The following is a 17,697-nucleotide window of genomic DNA, read 5'->3' as shown; positions in this document are numbered from 1 at the left end:
TCTCTCTTGACACGTTTCCACACTGTAAATGTAATAAGGGGGTCAGGGCTGCTCCCTCTGGCCAACAGCCTCTCCCCTGGCCTTCCATTGGTCCCCTTCCGAACATCTTATCAAAACTCTGAGACTGGGCTTCCCTGGTGGCGCAGGATGAGAGTCTGCCTGCCGATGCGGGGGACGCGGGTTCGTGCCCCAGTCCGGGAAGATCCCACATGCCGCAGAGCGGCTGGGCCCGTGAGGCATGGCTGCTGAGCCTGCGCGTCCGGAGCCTGTGCTCCGCAGCGGGAGAGGCCACAACAGTGAGAGGCCTGCGTACCGCAAAAAAAACCCCAAAACTCTGAGACTGAGTTCTGCTAAAAGGCCTCTACCCCAACAAGGACTGGGATGCCTTGCTGAGTCAGGTTTTCTGAGCCCTTCTTTTAAGGGGAAATGCCCTCCTTGGCCTTTTCTTCCTCTGACCTAAGCAAAAGGGATGCTTGCTCTGTGTGGTCCAGCCCAACGCCCTAGAGTTTACCATGGGGTAGGGACTGAAGGTCCAGCTTCATCATAAAATGCTTCTTTGTCCTCTGCGGATATCTGTCTTCAGGGACCTCCTGGGGACAGTTGGCCGGTGAAAGCATCAGGTACTCTGTGTCCCTGGAATGTTACCATTTCAGTGTAGACCTACCATTCCCAGTAGATACTGAGAAATATTCCTATTCCTGTTTACCAACTGTTCACAGTACCAGTCTAGGGTTTTTTCTGGTTATTGCCATTAAAAGGTTACTCAATGATCAGGAATCACCTTTGTGAAAACGAGGCCATAACTTGTAAATGTCTGCCTCTATAGGCTCTTTCCAAGACTGTTCCAGTATACTGCTTGCTGTAAGTACTGTTGCAGAATTATAACTGATATTGGCACAGAGCATCCTATTTGCCCAGGACCATTCTCCCTGTGGTTTTATTTTTGTGGAATCAAGACCACTCTATCCTTTCCAGTTAGAAGACCATTCTCTTCTATGGAGAAAAAAAGAGATCAAGTAGATTTGAGTCATTTTCTTTGGATAATCAATTTGTCTTTGGCTACGATACCTGTGGCCCCTTTTAGGGGCCTATTTCTTTCTTATTCTTCCTATAGTGCTAAGACATAATCTTTCAGTTCTCCCTCTGGCATCTTCTCCAAGCCTTCATTTTTCTGGTCTTCAGACATCCTAATACTGATATAGGACTTTCCTACCCTGTAATACTGGTATATGGTCAAATGTCCCTCCTTCCATCTTTTGTACATTTTTTTTTTCCTAACAAAATCTCTGCTCACAAGAGACTGCTGTGTAGAACACTGTATCTCTTTGTTCCCCATTGGAAAGATTTCTTACTTGGTTGACAGAATTTTATTTTAGAGGACAGCCATATCCCCTTTTAGAGTCTCTGACTTTTGAATCATATTCATCTTTTTTTCTAAAGTCTTCGCAATCTGCTATCCATATCACCTTCTAGTCTTTAGCATAATGGTCCTTTGCTCTCATTAAAATTCAGAAATCAATTCAGAATATAATGAAAAATATAATGAAATACACTGAAATTGTTCATTTCCATGACCGAAGAAAATTCACTCCTGTCAAAATGAAATAAACTAAAATACAGGATGGAAGAAGCCTTATGATCTAAAACGTTTGCAGTATTATTCATAGTCATCAATAAATGAAGCCAAGTGAACTGCCTGACAATAGGAATTAAGTAAACCATTGTTCAATCACACAATAAAATATTCTACAGTAATTTCAAGGATTCTTTTGAGTCATTTAAAATAACATGAAAATTAAATAATTCTTTGTTCACTATAAAAAATTCGAGGTACAAAATAACTTCCAAAATATTCAAGAATATATACGGAACTATATTTAATTATTCAAATATATAATATACATAATTTTTTTAAAATTAAAATAAACACCAAAACATCAAGAGGTTTTGCGTTTTGAGATCATAGATAATTTTTCTCCTTGCCTTTCTCTGAGGTTTGCCCTCTTCTTTAATAAACATAGTATGTTTTTCTTACTATAATAGTTTTACAAGAAAATGGGAACTAAATCAAGAGTAGCAGTGTCCATCCTTTCTACACTCTGATAGATTAAATTATCTGCCTGGTAGACTGAGAACATTCTCATGCTCTGCCTGAAATATCATGTACAAAAAATAAACTGTATTTCAGTGGAAAACTATGCACACCCTCCTGGGCTATCAGAGTCCAACCCTGTATCTATGTGCCTCTGAACTCCTTTGCCACTCTTTGTAAGGTGTAGGTAACAGATAAATGTATAAATTCTCTCCAGTCTGGTAGCGACTTCCTCGTGCTGTAGAGAAACCAATTTGTCTCCATTCACAAATCATCTGGATATTTCTTCACTTCATACATATACCTGTGCTATTTTGACTGTCTGGTTCCCTCACATCGTCTGAGTAAAATAAATTCCTTCATACGTGTTCACTTGTACATTTCTATGAGATATCATGAATTTACCTTTTTCTGAAAAATCTTTTAATAGTCCAAAACCTTGTTTTGTTTCACTGACGACATAAATGTGAACCTAGATAATAAGCCTTTATACCTCTGAAGATAAGGCTGTTTTCACATCTAGACTAAACAACCAAGTCTTATCCCCATTCTCTCCCCACCGCCCCACTGCCTTTCCTCCTCTTTCCAATCACAGCAAGAGAGTTTTTCTTCATAGTTCCCTCCCAGCTTGTCTCCTTTTTTGAGGCAGAAAGCAAAACGAGGACAATATTCCAATCAAATCATGAGGTACGGAGGCATTGATGAATATCATTACATATCATATCTGTAATGATATACTGATTCATTTTAGTATTATCAGCATTTTTATTCACATAAGCTCTTTTCAGTAACAACTTAGAGTTCATGCTATGTTTTTATCAAGTATATCTGTTCCTGTGACTATTTCTTCTAAGTAGATTTTCAGGCAGACTTAAAAAAAAAGATTCATCGCCATTTGAAACTTTCATTCACTCAACAAGTATTTATTGAGTACCTACTACATGCCGGTTATTATTCTAATCTCTGGGGATATAGCCTCCACCTTCATTGGTGTTTAGAGAAACAGCCCAAGTTACGGTCATGGAAATTCACTCTCACACTTAACACAGAACAAAACCACAGGTCCCGAGGGTGAAGGGGTGGCATCAGGACATGTTTCCTATATTAAGAAATAATTCAGCTGAGAAAGAAAATTCACCATGTAGCCTTGCGTAAAGGACAAAAGTTCCACCAACATGGGAATGTAAACTGGTGCAGCCACTATGGAAAACAGTATGGAGGTTTCTTAAAAAACTAAAAATAGAACTACCATATGATCCAGCAATCCCACTCCTGGGCATATATCTGAAGAAAACTCTAAGTCGAAAAGATACATGCACCCCAGTGTTCACTGCAGCGCTATTTACAATAGCCAAGACATGGAAGTAACCTACATATCCATTGACAGATGAATGGATAAAGAAGATGTGGTATATATACACAATGGAATATTACTTAGCCATAAAAAAAGAATGAAATAATGCTATTTGCAGCAACATGGATGGACCTAGAGGTTATCACACTAAGTGAAGTAAGTCTGACAGAGAAAGACAAATATCTTATGGTATCACTTATATATGGAATCTAAAAAATGATACAAATGAACTGATTTACAGAACAGAAACAGACTCAAAGACATAGAAAACAAACTTATGGTTACCAGAGGGAAAGCAGGGGGGAGAGAGATAAATTAGGAGTTTGGGATTAGCAGATACAAACTACTAATATTTAAAATAGATAAATGACAAGGTCTTACTGTATAGCACAGGGAACTATATTCAATGTCCTGTAATAAACGACAATGGAAAAGAATCTGAAAAAGAAGCTGAATTACTTTGCTGTACACCAGGAACGAACACAACACTGTAAAGTATTATACTTTAATTTAAAAAAAGGTTTCACCAACAAAAACACTATCCTTGTAACTATTTTACTTACAAATAGCACCTTAAAAAGAAACGAACAAACCCAGCTCTGTGGATAGGTGTGCTGGGAAGAAGTGGGGGTCCTTACCTCTTTTTTCTCACCAGTCTGTTCAGCAATCAGCTGGTCAAACACAGCCCCAAATTCTTCATGGATTTTCTGCATTTCATTGATATGACTTGCAACCTTATTCATAGTCTTGATGGCCACTAGAAGAAAACAGGTCATGAAATAAATGAAAAGGCTGTTTAAAGACTCTCATGGAGACATGAGCAAGGAGCAGATCTCAGGGGCCCATGACTCACAATCCAAGTGGTAGTGTTCCTCACTCTCCGCGTCCGTCAGAGCAAAAAGCTCCTTCAGCAGAAGTGGGTACTTGAGGATCCTCTGAATGGGCTTGATGAGGTAAGACTCCAGAGTGGACGAGTGTTGCTGCTTTGGGTTCTGGGCATCCAGGAACGCCTTGAAAGCCGCGTCCATCTTAGCTGGAAGAGTTTAAATACAGGTTGTCTGGGCAGGATGTCAAAATGACTCCCTTCTCACAATTTCACTCACTAATTCCAAGGTGCCTTTTTACAGGACTGAGAGTACAGTGAGTTGTCAGAGGGGGGAAAGAGGGCTCAGAGGGACAACTGGAAGGGCCTGTCTGTCAGATTTATTTGTTTATTTGAGGGGCGGCCCAGTGAGTTAAGGGATAGCAGAGTCTGTAAATCTTATACACATGGATTTCCAGTGGCTGCTGTTTATCGTCCTTGCATTAAGAATGTCTTCTTATTCTGATACTTTGACATCTGAGGCCTAACAGCCCCTGGGGAAACTGCCCGTCTCAGAGCTAGCCAATTCCTAGATGGTAAAGGACTCACCTGGAAGCATGCCTTTCACATGCAAGCCAACCAATCCAGAGCCACCTGCCTCCTTCCCTCTTCCATTAGGCTTTTACACTCGAGGCCACTATTTCCCCTGCCCTGATCACCCCAGAGCCTGCTGAGATTATTCAAATTACCCGATCCTAAACCTGTTTGCCTAGCCTCACCCATTCCTTCCTGCAGAAACCACAATACAGGGTCTTGCCCATGTCCTCGCCCTCACTCATTCTGTCTCCTGGTGGGCTCTGGTGCTTCCCCTCATGGCCCTGCATGGCGTAACACTCCCCCTTCTCTTGGGAACCATGAGTAAGTAACAAACTATCTTTCTGATGGCAACTGTCTCCTGATCTGTTGGCCTCACCATATCTGAATAATATGAAAGCCTACGTTTTTGTTTTTTTGTTTTTTTTTTTTGCGGTACCTGGGCTTCTCACTGCTGCGGCCTCTCCCGTTGCGGAGCACAGGCTCCGCGGCCGTGGCTCACGGGCCCAGCCGCTCCGCGGCACGTGGGATCTTCCCGGACCGGGGCACGAACCCGTGTCCCCTGCATCGGCAGGCAGACTCTCAACCACTGCGCCACCAGGGAAGCCCGAAAGCCTACGTTTTAAAACACTCCTTACGCCAGTTTTTCTAGTCCTTCAAGCATTTCCTTGCTGCTAGAACCTCTTTTGAGAAAAGGCAGGAAAATAAAAAGCAGCAGCAGCACCTTGCAGCTCTGGTAAGTGGAGCAAAAGGCTGATCCCCTGCAGTGAACGCCTTTTAAGATCTGTTCTATGTTAATTCAGTGCTACCAGCTATTAGGATTTATTTCAGAGGGAAACATACATCTGACCTCAGGTAACTCAGGCAGCACTTTCCTCACCAGCTGGGCTTTTATCTGTGTCCCAGCTGGGCTGAAAAGCAGCCCTGGGGAGTTGTGGGTCACCAGACAATGACAAAGGTACCTGCCAGTGGATAATTAGGAAGACACGACTTATGCCTTCCAGGTGCAAAGAAATGGCGGAGAGAGAGGCTGAAGTGAGGGCAAAGAATGGGAAGAAGAAAGGACAATGTATCAGAGTGACTAACTGTAGGCATGTATTTTTTAAGCTTCTGATAAAAATATATTTCCATCTCCAGTAATTAGGAATGTGAGCTAAGAACAGAAGATGCTGTAAAAGGACACCATGAAACTGTAAAATGATTCTTCTCACTATCTTTATTCAATTAAGAAAAACAGCAATCATGTGGGGAAGGCCTTGTAAAGACTACAATCTTTTCATTTTGTTTAAGCCCCATTAAGAGGAATCAGACTCCATGGGTCCAGCCACCAAATCCTTGAAGACAAAGAAGACTGGGAATGAGGTGACTGAGGAGAAGCCCATGGCCTCGGAAGGGAGCCCAGGCCCAGAGCTGATGCATGCAGACGCAGCTTCCGTGGACATCCCAAGTCTTGGTCCATGCCCATAAGAGGCCTAGGAATTCCCCCAAAAGTCCTCATGCCCCAAAACACAGCCATGTGCGTTTCACCCGTCAAGTGTATTTCACATCAGGGCAAAAGAGGGCACGGTTCTCAGCTCTTTGAGCGGTAAAGAGCATCACTCCTATGCAACCTAGATGGGAGTCTGTTAAGAATCATAGGCTTTTTGTCCTCAAAGAGTTCTCTTCAGGGCTTCCCTGGTGGTGCAGTGGTTGAGAGTCCGCCTGCCGATGCAGGGGACACGGGTTCGTGCCCCGGTCCGGGAAGATCCCACGTGCCACAGAGCGGCTGGGCCAGTGAGCCATGGCCGCTGAGCCTGCGCGTCCAGTGCCTGTGCTCCGCAACGGGAGAGGCCACAACAGTGAGAGGCCCGCGTACCGCAAAAAAAAAAATAAAAAAAGAAGTCTCTTCATCTTCTTGGCACATTTGGCCATTAGAAAAATGTGGGTCACACCTAATGTTTTAAGGGATGGTTTTGAAGGATTTTCTAGTATTTTTCAGGTGCAAAAAATAATGGTTTTGAATTTTAAAAATCTATAGGGGCAGAATTTAATCTAATCAAATGATTAAAAATAACATCAATTGCTTTAAGAACTCTCATGAATATGTAATCTTACCATAGAGCGAAGTGCTCTAAAACTGTTATGTTAAAAACTCTCAGAACATAGCATTCAGTTAAAGTTTAAAAAGACGCACACACACAGAACTATATGACCAATTCAGCATATGTAAAACCACAGACTAGGCCATACAGTGGGACAATTTCCTTGTCCTACAGCAGGACAAGGAAATTCCCCAGTTCCCTTTAAATTTCTGTGCTGAAGTAGAACACTTTTGCCTAGACTATGACTATCATTAAGTATGTCATTCTCTGGGGCAGGATCTTTTGTTGTCCAGAGACCTGTGTTGTATTAATGTTTATTATAATACGTTTTGAGTTAAATCAAGCTAGTTCTCTTTGGCAACAAACATAAATATAAGTAAATTACTTACAAATTCAGCAGCTGTTTACATGGCAGCCACAGTAAAGTGTTAAAGAAGGCTGATTTCCAGAGATTCTTTGAAACCGAACTTTCTATTGGTTCTACTGTTTACCAAGGACACGTTTCTCTAATCCTTTAACCTATCAACATTCACATGCAGAACTATGGAAGCGAAACAACTCTCTGGAGACTCTCAGAACACCCCATCATCTTCCTAGAACACTTAGGAACAGCAGCTTGCCAATCTAAAAATTCCATTCTTTTCCACGCAACATATAATTACAGCTGGAATGATTTTTGTAAATAATTGAAACAATTTTAGTAGTGATGGTGGTGACTATTATCACACCCCTGAGAACAAAAAGAGGTGAGGGAAAAATGAAATGCCACAAAAAGGTGTATGAAGTGTGGTAGGTTATAACAAAATTAATGAAAAATAGAAATAAAGCAGGGGAATTCTAAACTCCCTACGTTTCTGCATAATTGCAAAATGACTCATCAATTCTGGCCCCAAATAACTGAGTCAAAACGTTGATGGTAAGAAAATGGACAAAACTGTTAATTCAAGATATAATGCATTTCATTTCTCAGTACAGTCGGCCCCCCGTACCTACAGGTTCTATCCACAGGTTCTGCATTGTGAATTCAACTCACCATGGATAGGATATAGCTGGAAAAAAAAATTCCAGAAAGTTCCAAAAAGCAAAACTTGAATTCGTTGCACACGGACAGCTATTTACATGGCACTTATATTTTATTAGGTATTATAAGTAATCTAGAGATGATTTAAAGTATACGGGAGGATGTGCATAGGTTATATGCACACACTACGCATTTTATATAACAGACTTGAGCATCCTCGAATTTTGGTATCCATGGGTGGGGGGGCGGGGTCCTGGAACCAATCCCCCACAGATACCGAGGGACAACTGTACCCTTATTTGTGGCCTGTTGGAACATCCATCTGGCACAACAGTGACTCAGATTTCTGTCCAAAAGCCCCCAACCACAGTTGGCCACACAGATGTGAACTGACAATGAACAGGCCCACCTGCTACCCAGTCCTCCCAGGCCTTACCTTTCACCAGGACCTTGGGGACCTTCGTGTGGCTGGCACAGAAGGCACTGTAGAGCTTGAAGCGGTCAGCATAATACAGAAAGGATCCCCCCAGAGAGAACAGCACCTTCTGGATTTAACAAGAAACAATGCAGTTAGGTTATGGTCCTCCTCATCTGGAAATATCAGCAGGATATAGCAGGGAGCTCACATCTGCCTGACTCTCCCCACAAAGCAGCATCACTCACACCTGTCACAGCCTGTCTCAGCTCACTGATGGCCTATCGGAAAGTGTGTGGGCTTACATATTTGTGTAATAGATGCTGGATTTGGCTTTCTCAGTAATTACAGTCAAGATGTCACTAGTTTTCCAGGCTTGTGTCTTTCAGTGACCTATCTGGGATGTTTGAATGTTAAGGAGAAAGTAGATATGGCATTTTGGAAAAGACAGAAATCTCTTGAATTCTCTCATTAGTTCCTGTTGGGAGGTAGAAGTGACAAACAAAATAAAGGCAGGAAACGCGTAAATCTCCCAAAATAGAAAACACATTTCCCTAATCACTAACTCCACCCTCTCCAATGCCATGCTCTCTTCTAGCAGGAATAGATAAGAACATAAGAAATAGACTCAACTAAGGAATTAGTACTGTCTCCCAGGCCATACCGTCTGCCCCCAACAGGATCAAAACTAGGTGGAGGCTTTCCCTATTAGGAATTTAATATGCCTGAGGTGGGATACTTTTTATCCTACACATTTTATATAAATATATGTAACAAGCCTCAGAAAAGTACCTTCTATGAGGTTTCACAATGATCTAGTCTAGTTCAGAAAGAGGTATTGCTTATTTAAATTTAGAATTTAAAACGTACGTTCAAAGCAAAAAAATAAGCTATACATATACACATATCCCCATATCTCCTCCCTCTTGTGTCTCCCTCCCACCCTCCCTATCCCACCCCTCTAGGTGGACACAAAGCACTGAGCTGATCTCCCTGAGCTATGCGGCTGCTTCCCACTAGCTACCTATTTTACATTTGGTAATGTATATATGTCCATGCCGCTCTCTCACTTCGTCCCGGCTTACCCTTCCCCCTCCCCGTGTCCTCAAGTCCATTCTCTAAGTCTGCATCTTTATTCCTGTCCTGCCCCTAGGTTCTTCAGAACCACTTTTTTTTAAGACTCCATGTATGTGTGTTTTGGATTTGAGTGATAAATTGGGTTCCACAAAGTGCACTTTATTGAATGAACAACACAGAGAAATCTGATAGACTATTAAAAACAAAAAAGGTTTATTATGAACCACACATAACTGGTAATTAGAGGCCTAAATTCTTTTCCTACATGTTGTACTTTTCCTCCTTTACTTCTCAAGCCCCATCCCTCCCCAAACCTCACCCCCTTGACCGAGAGGGTTTCGGGAGGGGCAGTCTGACTCTGTAGGTACAGTCATCCTTTGAGTCATATTCAACAATCAAATGAGAAAAACTGTAGAAGAAAAAGCTCTAATTGTAACGTCTTACTTTAGCCATATCAAGTCATTCATTTGTTTAACTTTATATTTACTAGGCACATACCATACAGCAAACACAGATAGAACATTAAGGTATTCATTTGTTCTTCCAGCCTTCAAAAATGATCTCAGAGCACAAAGTGTGCACAAACATGAGGGGTTTCTACACAAAGACTGCATTTCCCCTGTGTTTCTCTTCTGCAGGACTTCACAGAGCCTCTCACTGGCTGACGGACATTGCAAACTTCCAAGGGGAAATTTTATCAAAACTTATTTCACCTCAGAACCAATTTTTTTTCTAATACTGTCTTAGGCAACACACTTTGAATATTTTAACAAGTTTTTATATTTTTGACCATATATAATCAGGATTTAAATGAAGCAGCAATGGCGGAAACCAACAGCAACAGGTTTAAGAGTGAACACTGACTGTCCAGAAGCCAACTCAGAAGTGCCAGAGAGCAGCCCCAGGGCCAAGAATAGTGAACGTGCACCAGTTGTCATGTCTTACAGATGGAATGGAGAGGGTCAGATTAGGCACTAAATTAGTGAAATGAAGGTCGGGGAAGAAAGTTCCACTTAAATGGAATTTACACTGACTGCTTAGAGTGAACTTGCTAAAAGGATCACGCACCAACCCCTCCCTGGAATAACTCTGCTCATAACACAGTTATGTTCATATCACAGTTCTGATAACTAAACTCTCCTGAAGTGATCAACTGACTCTAAACGCAAAGAACTGGACTCACAGCAAAGGCCTACTACATGAATATAATGAATGTTAGATATTTTAGATTAAAACCAAATGTTTTCGGGTCTGTTCGCATTTTTATTATGTTCCACATTAAGCAACTTTTTGATTAATTGACAAACTACTGGCCCTTATCATGGTGTCCTAATATCCTATCAATAAATTTATCAATGAACCAAACTGTACTTCAAGTGGACAGTATGACCAACTACCCTGAAGGGAAGAAAAATGAACTAACACAAGCAATTTCTGAACACACAAAAAATGAACTATATGCAGTAGTTAGGGTTAAAGGGATATTATGCCTGCAACTTACTCTTAAATGGTTCAGAGAAAACAATTATATTCAATATACAGAGACACACACACAGAGACACACACACACACACACACACACACACACACCCATAAAGGAAATAGGTAGGGAGAGAAAGGATAAAGCAAATGTGTTAACATTTGGAAGAAGGCTGGGAGAAGGCTATCTGGGAATTCTTTATACTATCCTTGCAACCTTTCTGTAAGTCTGAAATTACATTCAAATAAAAATAGAGAACTATACATGAATATATGTCCATATGCTTATGTATATGAATATGTGTGTGCATTCTAAATGACTCCTGTTGCAGAGAGGGACTGTAAGGAGATGACACACAAAAATATATGGAAGGGGTAGTCTTCATCTCATCCTACAAACCTGTATACATACTAACATTACACACCCAGGTTTCTGCAAGTGTTAGAAGAGAGTCAAAGTGTATGGGGGTCCCCACCTATATGGACAACTGAACCCAAGTTCAACACAAGTGCAAAAGCAATTCAGTGGAAAAGGATTGAAGGATAGCCATTTCAAAAAATAGTGCTAGAAACATTAAATATTCATATGCAAAAAAATTGACTTTGATTCACATCAGATCAGAGACCTAAATATAAATCCCCAAATTATGAAACTTTTAGGAGAAACCATAGGAGAAAATCTTTATGACCCTGGTTTAGGCAAAGAGTTCATAGATAAGACAGCAAAAGTATGACCCAAAAGAGAATAAATTAGAAAACTTGGATTTCATTAAAAAATAAAAACTTCTCAGGGGAGGGATAAATTAGGAGGTTGGGATTAACATATACATACTACCATATATAAAATATATAACCAACAAGGACCTACTGTATAGCACAGGGAACTATACTCAATATTTTGTAATAACCTGTAAGGGAAAAGACTGAAAAAGAATAGACGTATATGTATGTATGTGTGTAACTGAATCACTCCGCTATACACCTGAAACTAACATAACATTGTAAATCAACTATACTCAATTAAAAAAAAAGAAATCAACTTAAAAAAAAATTCTCTCTGGGAGATACTGTATGACAAGGAGAAAATATTTACAAATCATATATCGGTAAAGGGCTCATACACAAAATTTCCAAAGAACTTTCAAAACTCAATGAGAAGAAAAGAATCCAATATAACAAAGGGGCAAATGATTTGAAAAGACACTTCACCAAAGAGGATATATTGAAAGCAAATTAGCACATAGAAAGATACTCATCATCATGTCATTAGAGAAACTAAAATTAAAGCCACAATGAAGTGCCACCACCTACCTGCTAAAATGGCTAAAATTAAAAAGAGTGACCTGACCTTGTTTTAACAATGAGGAGGAACAGCTAGTGGGACTGTACACTGGAACCAGTTTGGAAAAGAGTTCCACTGTTGCTTAAAAAGTTAAACATACACTTACCATATGACTTAACCATTCCATTCCTAGGTATTTACCCAAGAGAAATGGAAGCATATATTCATACTGAAACTTGTACATAAATGTTCACAGCAGCTTTATGTGTAATCACCAAAAACTGGAAAAAACCCAAATGCCCAAGAAAGGGGAAAGGGTCACAAAGTGCAGTACATGCACACAATGGAATACTACTCAGCAATGAAAAAGCAATAATTATGGGTATATGTAACAACAGGGATGGAACTCAATATAATTATACAGTAAAAGATACCACATAAAAAAGTGTATATGCTATACGTTTCCATTTATATAAAATTCCAGAATGCTAACTAATCTGTAGTAACAGAAAGCAGACATAGTTGCCTGTGGCTAAGAGGCAGCCATAAGAGGAAGGAGAGAGGGATCACAAAAGAGCAGGAAAAACAACTAGGGGTGATATTATGTTCATTATCCTGATTGAAGTGATGGTTTCACAGGTGTACACGTATGTCAAAATTCATCAAACTGTACACTTTAAATATATGTAGTGTATTGTATATCAATTATACCTCAATTAATCTGTTTTTTTTAAGTACATGAGGGTTGCCACCACCGACACCATTAAGCCAACAAGCCAACAACATTGTGCACAAATCAGTGAACCTTTGTCAATCAGAAACACAGCACAGGAAATTTCTGCAATAAGAGAAAGCCGATCAAGGAGAAGGAGACAAGCTGTCAGCATCCTCACTGAGGTACTAGTCATAAATCCTCATTAAGGCTACAAGGACACGGCTTCCCTGGTGGTGTAGTGGTTAAGAATCCTCCTGCCAATGCAAGGGACACGGGCTCGAGCCCTGGTCTGGGAAGATCCCACACGCCATGGAGCAACTAAGCCCGTGCGCCGCAACTGCTGAGCCTGCGCACTAGAGCCCGGGAGCCACTACTGAGCCAGTGCACCACAACTACTGATGCCTGCGCGCCTAGAGCCTGTGCTCCGCCACAAGAGAAGCCACCGCAATGAGAAGCCTGTGCACTGCAATGAAGAGTAGCCCCCATTCACCGCAACTAGAGAAAAGCCCGCGCACGGCAACAAAGACCCAACGCAGCCAAAAATAAAATAAATTTAAAAAAAAAAAGGCTACAAGGACACTGTGTGCTGGAAGATTGTCTTCCTCCTAGATAATTGATAAGCACTTCCATTAACCAGTTTCCCAGAACAAGATAAGTTAATTTGTTTATTGGAAAACCAAGAGTTCTAGTCTAATTTGTTAATAGCAAGTATTAAAGGCCCCTACATAAACAGAGCAAAAGGGAGGCACATCTTCCAAAGCAGAAGTCAGCAGATACACCAGTTTAATGCAAGTCCGTGGCACTGGTTCTACCTCAGCCAGAAAAGCAAGATGCAGTGCGTTCCCCTCTCAGACTCCCTTTAGGAAATGACTCCACTGGCAGTTCAGTGAAGACTCAAGACCACGGCAACAATGCCTCCTGCGATGTGTTATTAGGAGATTCGACTTGACCTATAGGATAGCCCACCCTTGACATTAAGAGGCAGCTTTACACTATTTGAGGATGAGACTTACCTTAAATTGATCAACTTTCTCAAGCTTTTCCAGATCAGGTACCAATCTCACTCCATCTTCTAGAGTTTTAAGGAATTCTACTTGAAACTCTACCATTTCAGTTAAATTTCCAAAGAGTACATCAAGCTGGAAAATGCAAAAGAATTTCATCAACCCCCTATTTCATTAGTGTGCAGAACCTTTATTTGCTTCTGATTTCAAAGTTTTTCTACCCATACTTATAAATTACGGTAATGCTCCCACCACCAGAAGGCGGGGCAGCTCCCTCCTTCCTCTCCAAGTGCACACCAAGAGCTCCGCAGGCAATAATTTGGTCTATTTATTACAATTAAATGAATTCAAAATGCTCTCAGTATTGTGTGTACTTCCCAGGCCTTCCTCTTCACCAAGTCAAGCTATCGTGTGACCCTCACAAAGTTCAGACAATTGCCACCATACCTCATCTTGGGTGAGAAAAGTTTCTTTTTGAAGAGGTTTTAGGTATCGCTCCATGAGACAGTTTAAGTCCTAAGGGTTGAAAGAATATGTGATTAGCACAACTAAAAGTCTATAAAGAATCTAAAGAAAAAAAAATTATGTCCCAAATGCTAACATTTCAGTCTTTAGGTCACTGAGGTCCACTGAGGCAGAAGTGAGCCAACCTTTTCTCAAAATATGTCAGACTTTCCAGGCCATATGGTCTCTGTTGCAACTATTTAACTCTGCTGCTGTACAGGAAAGCGGCATAAATAATACATAAGTGAATGTGTGTGGCTGTGTTCCAATAAAACTTTATTTGTAAAAACAGGCAGAGAGCTGGATTTGGCCCAAGGACCATAACTTGCTGACCTCTGACTTAAAGACTAAAACAGATCATTAAAAACAGATGATACTATTGTAACATGGAACTAAACATAACTAAATTATACAGTTAGAGGAGTATCATTATACAATTATCATAATTAGATGAATTATAGAGTTATAGGAATCTATTATAAATTATATAGTGTTGAAATAACTTTCTAGGCCCAAGATGGAGCCATTTCTGCCTGGGGTGTCGTGTCAGCAAACCTAAATTTAGATCATTTTTGTGTGCCACCACTTGACCAGAATGTAGTATATCCACTCAGCCAATTTCCAAATGCCAGGCCAACTCTGGGCCTTCTCACCCCAACCAAGGTTGACTACGTGGCCCCAGCCAATCAAGTATTATCTATTTGTCTCTTCCTTGTTCTTTATTCTTTACCCTTTGAAAGCTTCTTGCCTTCGGTCCCGTTTTGCAGTTCTACAAAAGGAGACTGTCCACTTCATGAATAAAGTTTTAAATAAAGTTTTTATCACTTTTAAATTATCTTCTTTAATCATTTTTAAACAATAGTTGTATGTATTATAAATTATATAGGAACAAATGATATAGTTTCAGGAATATAACTAAATGTCAGAACAAATGATAACACAAAACAGACCTGATATCTTTCTGCCTAGACTCAAAGTAGATTGTGAAGATACTAACTTCTTGAATTTGTCAAAAACGAATTCAATTTTAGTATGAGCTCAACAACCTATTTAGAAAGGTCAGAAGGTTCGCTTAACATCCACCATCATCTCCTTTCGGAGTCAATCAATCAGTTATTTATATCAACGAAGTGCTGTTATATGCTTCCCTAAAACACAAAAGGAGATCGTAACATTCAGAATCAAGGCCAAATTCCATAGGAGAGACCAAGATACCCTTCAAGACCGTGATGTGGCTTTGCTGTTAGTCAACACCAGTATAAACACAGAGCCTGCATCCTTCCGAAAGATGGGAGGAAGCATGCAGGAGAGAGGGCAGGAGAAGACGTACTTTCACATAGGTGCGCTCCGTCTCCAGGAGCTCACAGATGACCTTGCGCAGCTTATCGGCGTCCGTGAGCTGTCTCATGGTGGCCAGCTGAGGCCCGGCAGAGTCCTGGGGGGACGGGCTCGGGTCAGAGGAGTTCATCTCGTGCAGACTGCGGCAAAATGCAGCCACCTGTTCTGTGCTCTTCAGAGCACAGTTGAAAAGGCAAGACAGACGAAGTTATCCCCCACTAGAGAGACTTGTCTGGCATCTGTCCCTCCTAAAGATGTTCTTCCTGGTTAATGAACTGCCACACATGAATCACATCTCTCGTTTCCCCAAATTGCTCCACACATCTGAGAGCTCCCTGAATGCTCAAAACAACCATAATAACAACTGCTGACATATACTGAGTGATCACTGCATGCCAGGCACGGGTCTGATTCATCTAATCCTCCCACTTGGTAAGTGAGGGCTATTAGCATTCCTATTTTACAGCTGAGACAACAAGAGGCCCAGAGAGGTTAAGTAACTCATCCAAGATTGCACAGCTCGGATCTGAACCAGGCAGCGTGGCTCAAAGCCTGTGTTCTTAATCACTCTGCAAGAAGCTCTCCAATGAGGAGAGGAAGATATGGACAAGTGCATTTCACCCAAAATACAACGGTAATTCATTATCAGACTCTCAGTTCACTGCACTACACATATTTACCTTGCAAAGCTGGAAGATGATTTTATAAGCAAAGAGTCTTCTGTCTCTATTAAAAATTGACACGGAGGCAACTCTCTAGATAACAACAGATATATATATATATATATATATATATATATATATATATATATATATATATATTTTTTTTTTTAAAGTTTCTGTCTCTCCAGCTTCTCCAGGGCAGAAAGATTCCACCACCACCAGCACCCACCACCTCCCCTCTCCTCCAACTAAAACTAAGGGGCATTGGCCCCTGAAAAAGACCTCAGTAGGAGAGCTCAATCCCCACCCAATCTCTGTCCAGGATGATTCAGGTGGAAGTTTGGGAATCTAGAATTCTAAAATTCCAACTTTTCAAATTATGTAAAACGGTTCTTCAAAGCAAGGGTTGAAGATGGACCACTGAAAATCCTGTGGAATCAGTAATTCCCCACCTTGGCTGCATGTAGGAATTACCTGGGGAGTTTTGAAACCTCCAAATGCCCAGTGCACCATTCAGATCAATTCGATCAGAATCTCTAGGATGGGATGCGCAAGTGTTAGTATTTTTTTAAAGCTCTCTATGGTATTACTCCAAAGGCTATTTTGTAGCACAACATCCAGTTTATTAGTTTATTAGTATTTGTTCGAATGTACCACTCTACAAATGTCTCATGCATATCTCCTTGAAAGTAGTGGCTGCCTTCTTGGACTGCTCTTCCCTGTTTCTATTGTCCAATTCACCCCCAGGCACAAAGTATTTCCAATACAGACCTGCTCAGATAAAGAATTACTTTCAGGAGTGAGCAGGTGGGTATCCCACCTGCTCACTCTTGAAAGTGAACATCCTGAGAAGACCATCCTTCCAAAAATAACCATTGGTGCAAAGAGCTGAAGGTCAAGGCTGGCATTTTGTGGTAGGCAGAGGAACCAAACCAAGTGTATCCCATGGGGGCAATTCTTAAACACAGAGGAAGGTAGGTAACATTAGCATGCCTTCTCCTCATTAGCATATTACCTTTCCCTCATTAGCATATTACCTTTCCCTCATTAGCATAGCCCAAAGGGAAGGAAGCCCGGAATAAAGACAGAACAAGGACATGGGGAATCAGAACTTAACAAGGATACATTAGCAGCAATGTCATGACAGGAAAGAGCAGAGCCAGGACCCAAATCCACGTAATTATTGATCCAATTTTCTCATGGTTACACAGCTTATTTATTGCTAGCACAGATCCTGGTCTTATATGCCGGGATGTATTAGTTACCTGTCAGTGGCA

General features: G+C 41.0%; 1 protein-coding gene across 3 annotated transcripts in view; it reads right to left on the bottom strand.

Annotated features, from left to right (window-relative positions):
- The window catches only part of TIAM1 (TIAM Rac1 associated GEF 1), a gene marked incomplete at its 5' end in the record, with an annotated part of 524,442 nt that overhangs the window by 17,214 nt on the left and 489,531 nt on the right, over positions 1–17,697 (bottom strand). For 2 of the 3 annotated variants that reach the window (XM_081234975.1, XM_081234976.1), the window contains 6 exons: positions 4,085–4,203; positions 4,300–4,479; positions 8,381–8,489; positions 13,926–14,051; positions 14,364–14,432; positions 15,751–15,930. In XM_081234975.1, coding sequence (XP_081091101.1) covers positions 4,085–4,203; positions 4,300–4,479; positions 8,381–8,489; positions 13,926–14,051; positions 14,364–14,432; positions 15,751–15,930 — 783 coding nt within the window. The remainder of the gene's footprint in view (positions 1–4,084; positions 4,204–4,299; positions 4,480–8,380; positions 8,490–13,925; positions 14,052–14,363; positions 14,433–15,750; positions 15,931–17,697) is intronic. The other variant, XM_081234977.1, reaches the window with a different exon arrangement.

The sequence above is a fragment of the Mesoplodon bidens genome, assembly GCF_964165515.1.
Source record: "Mesoplodon bidens genome assembly, chromosome: 5".
Lineage (NCBI taxonomy): Eukaryota > Metazoa > Chordata > Mammalia > Artiodactyla > Ziphiidae > Mesoplodon > Mesoplodon bidens.
This window is presented reverse-complemented; position numbering and strand designations above follow the sequence as displayed.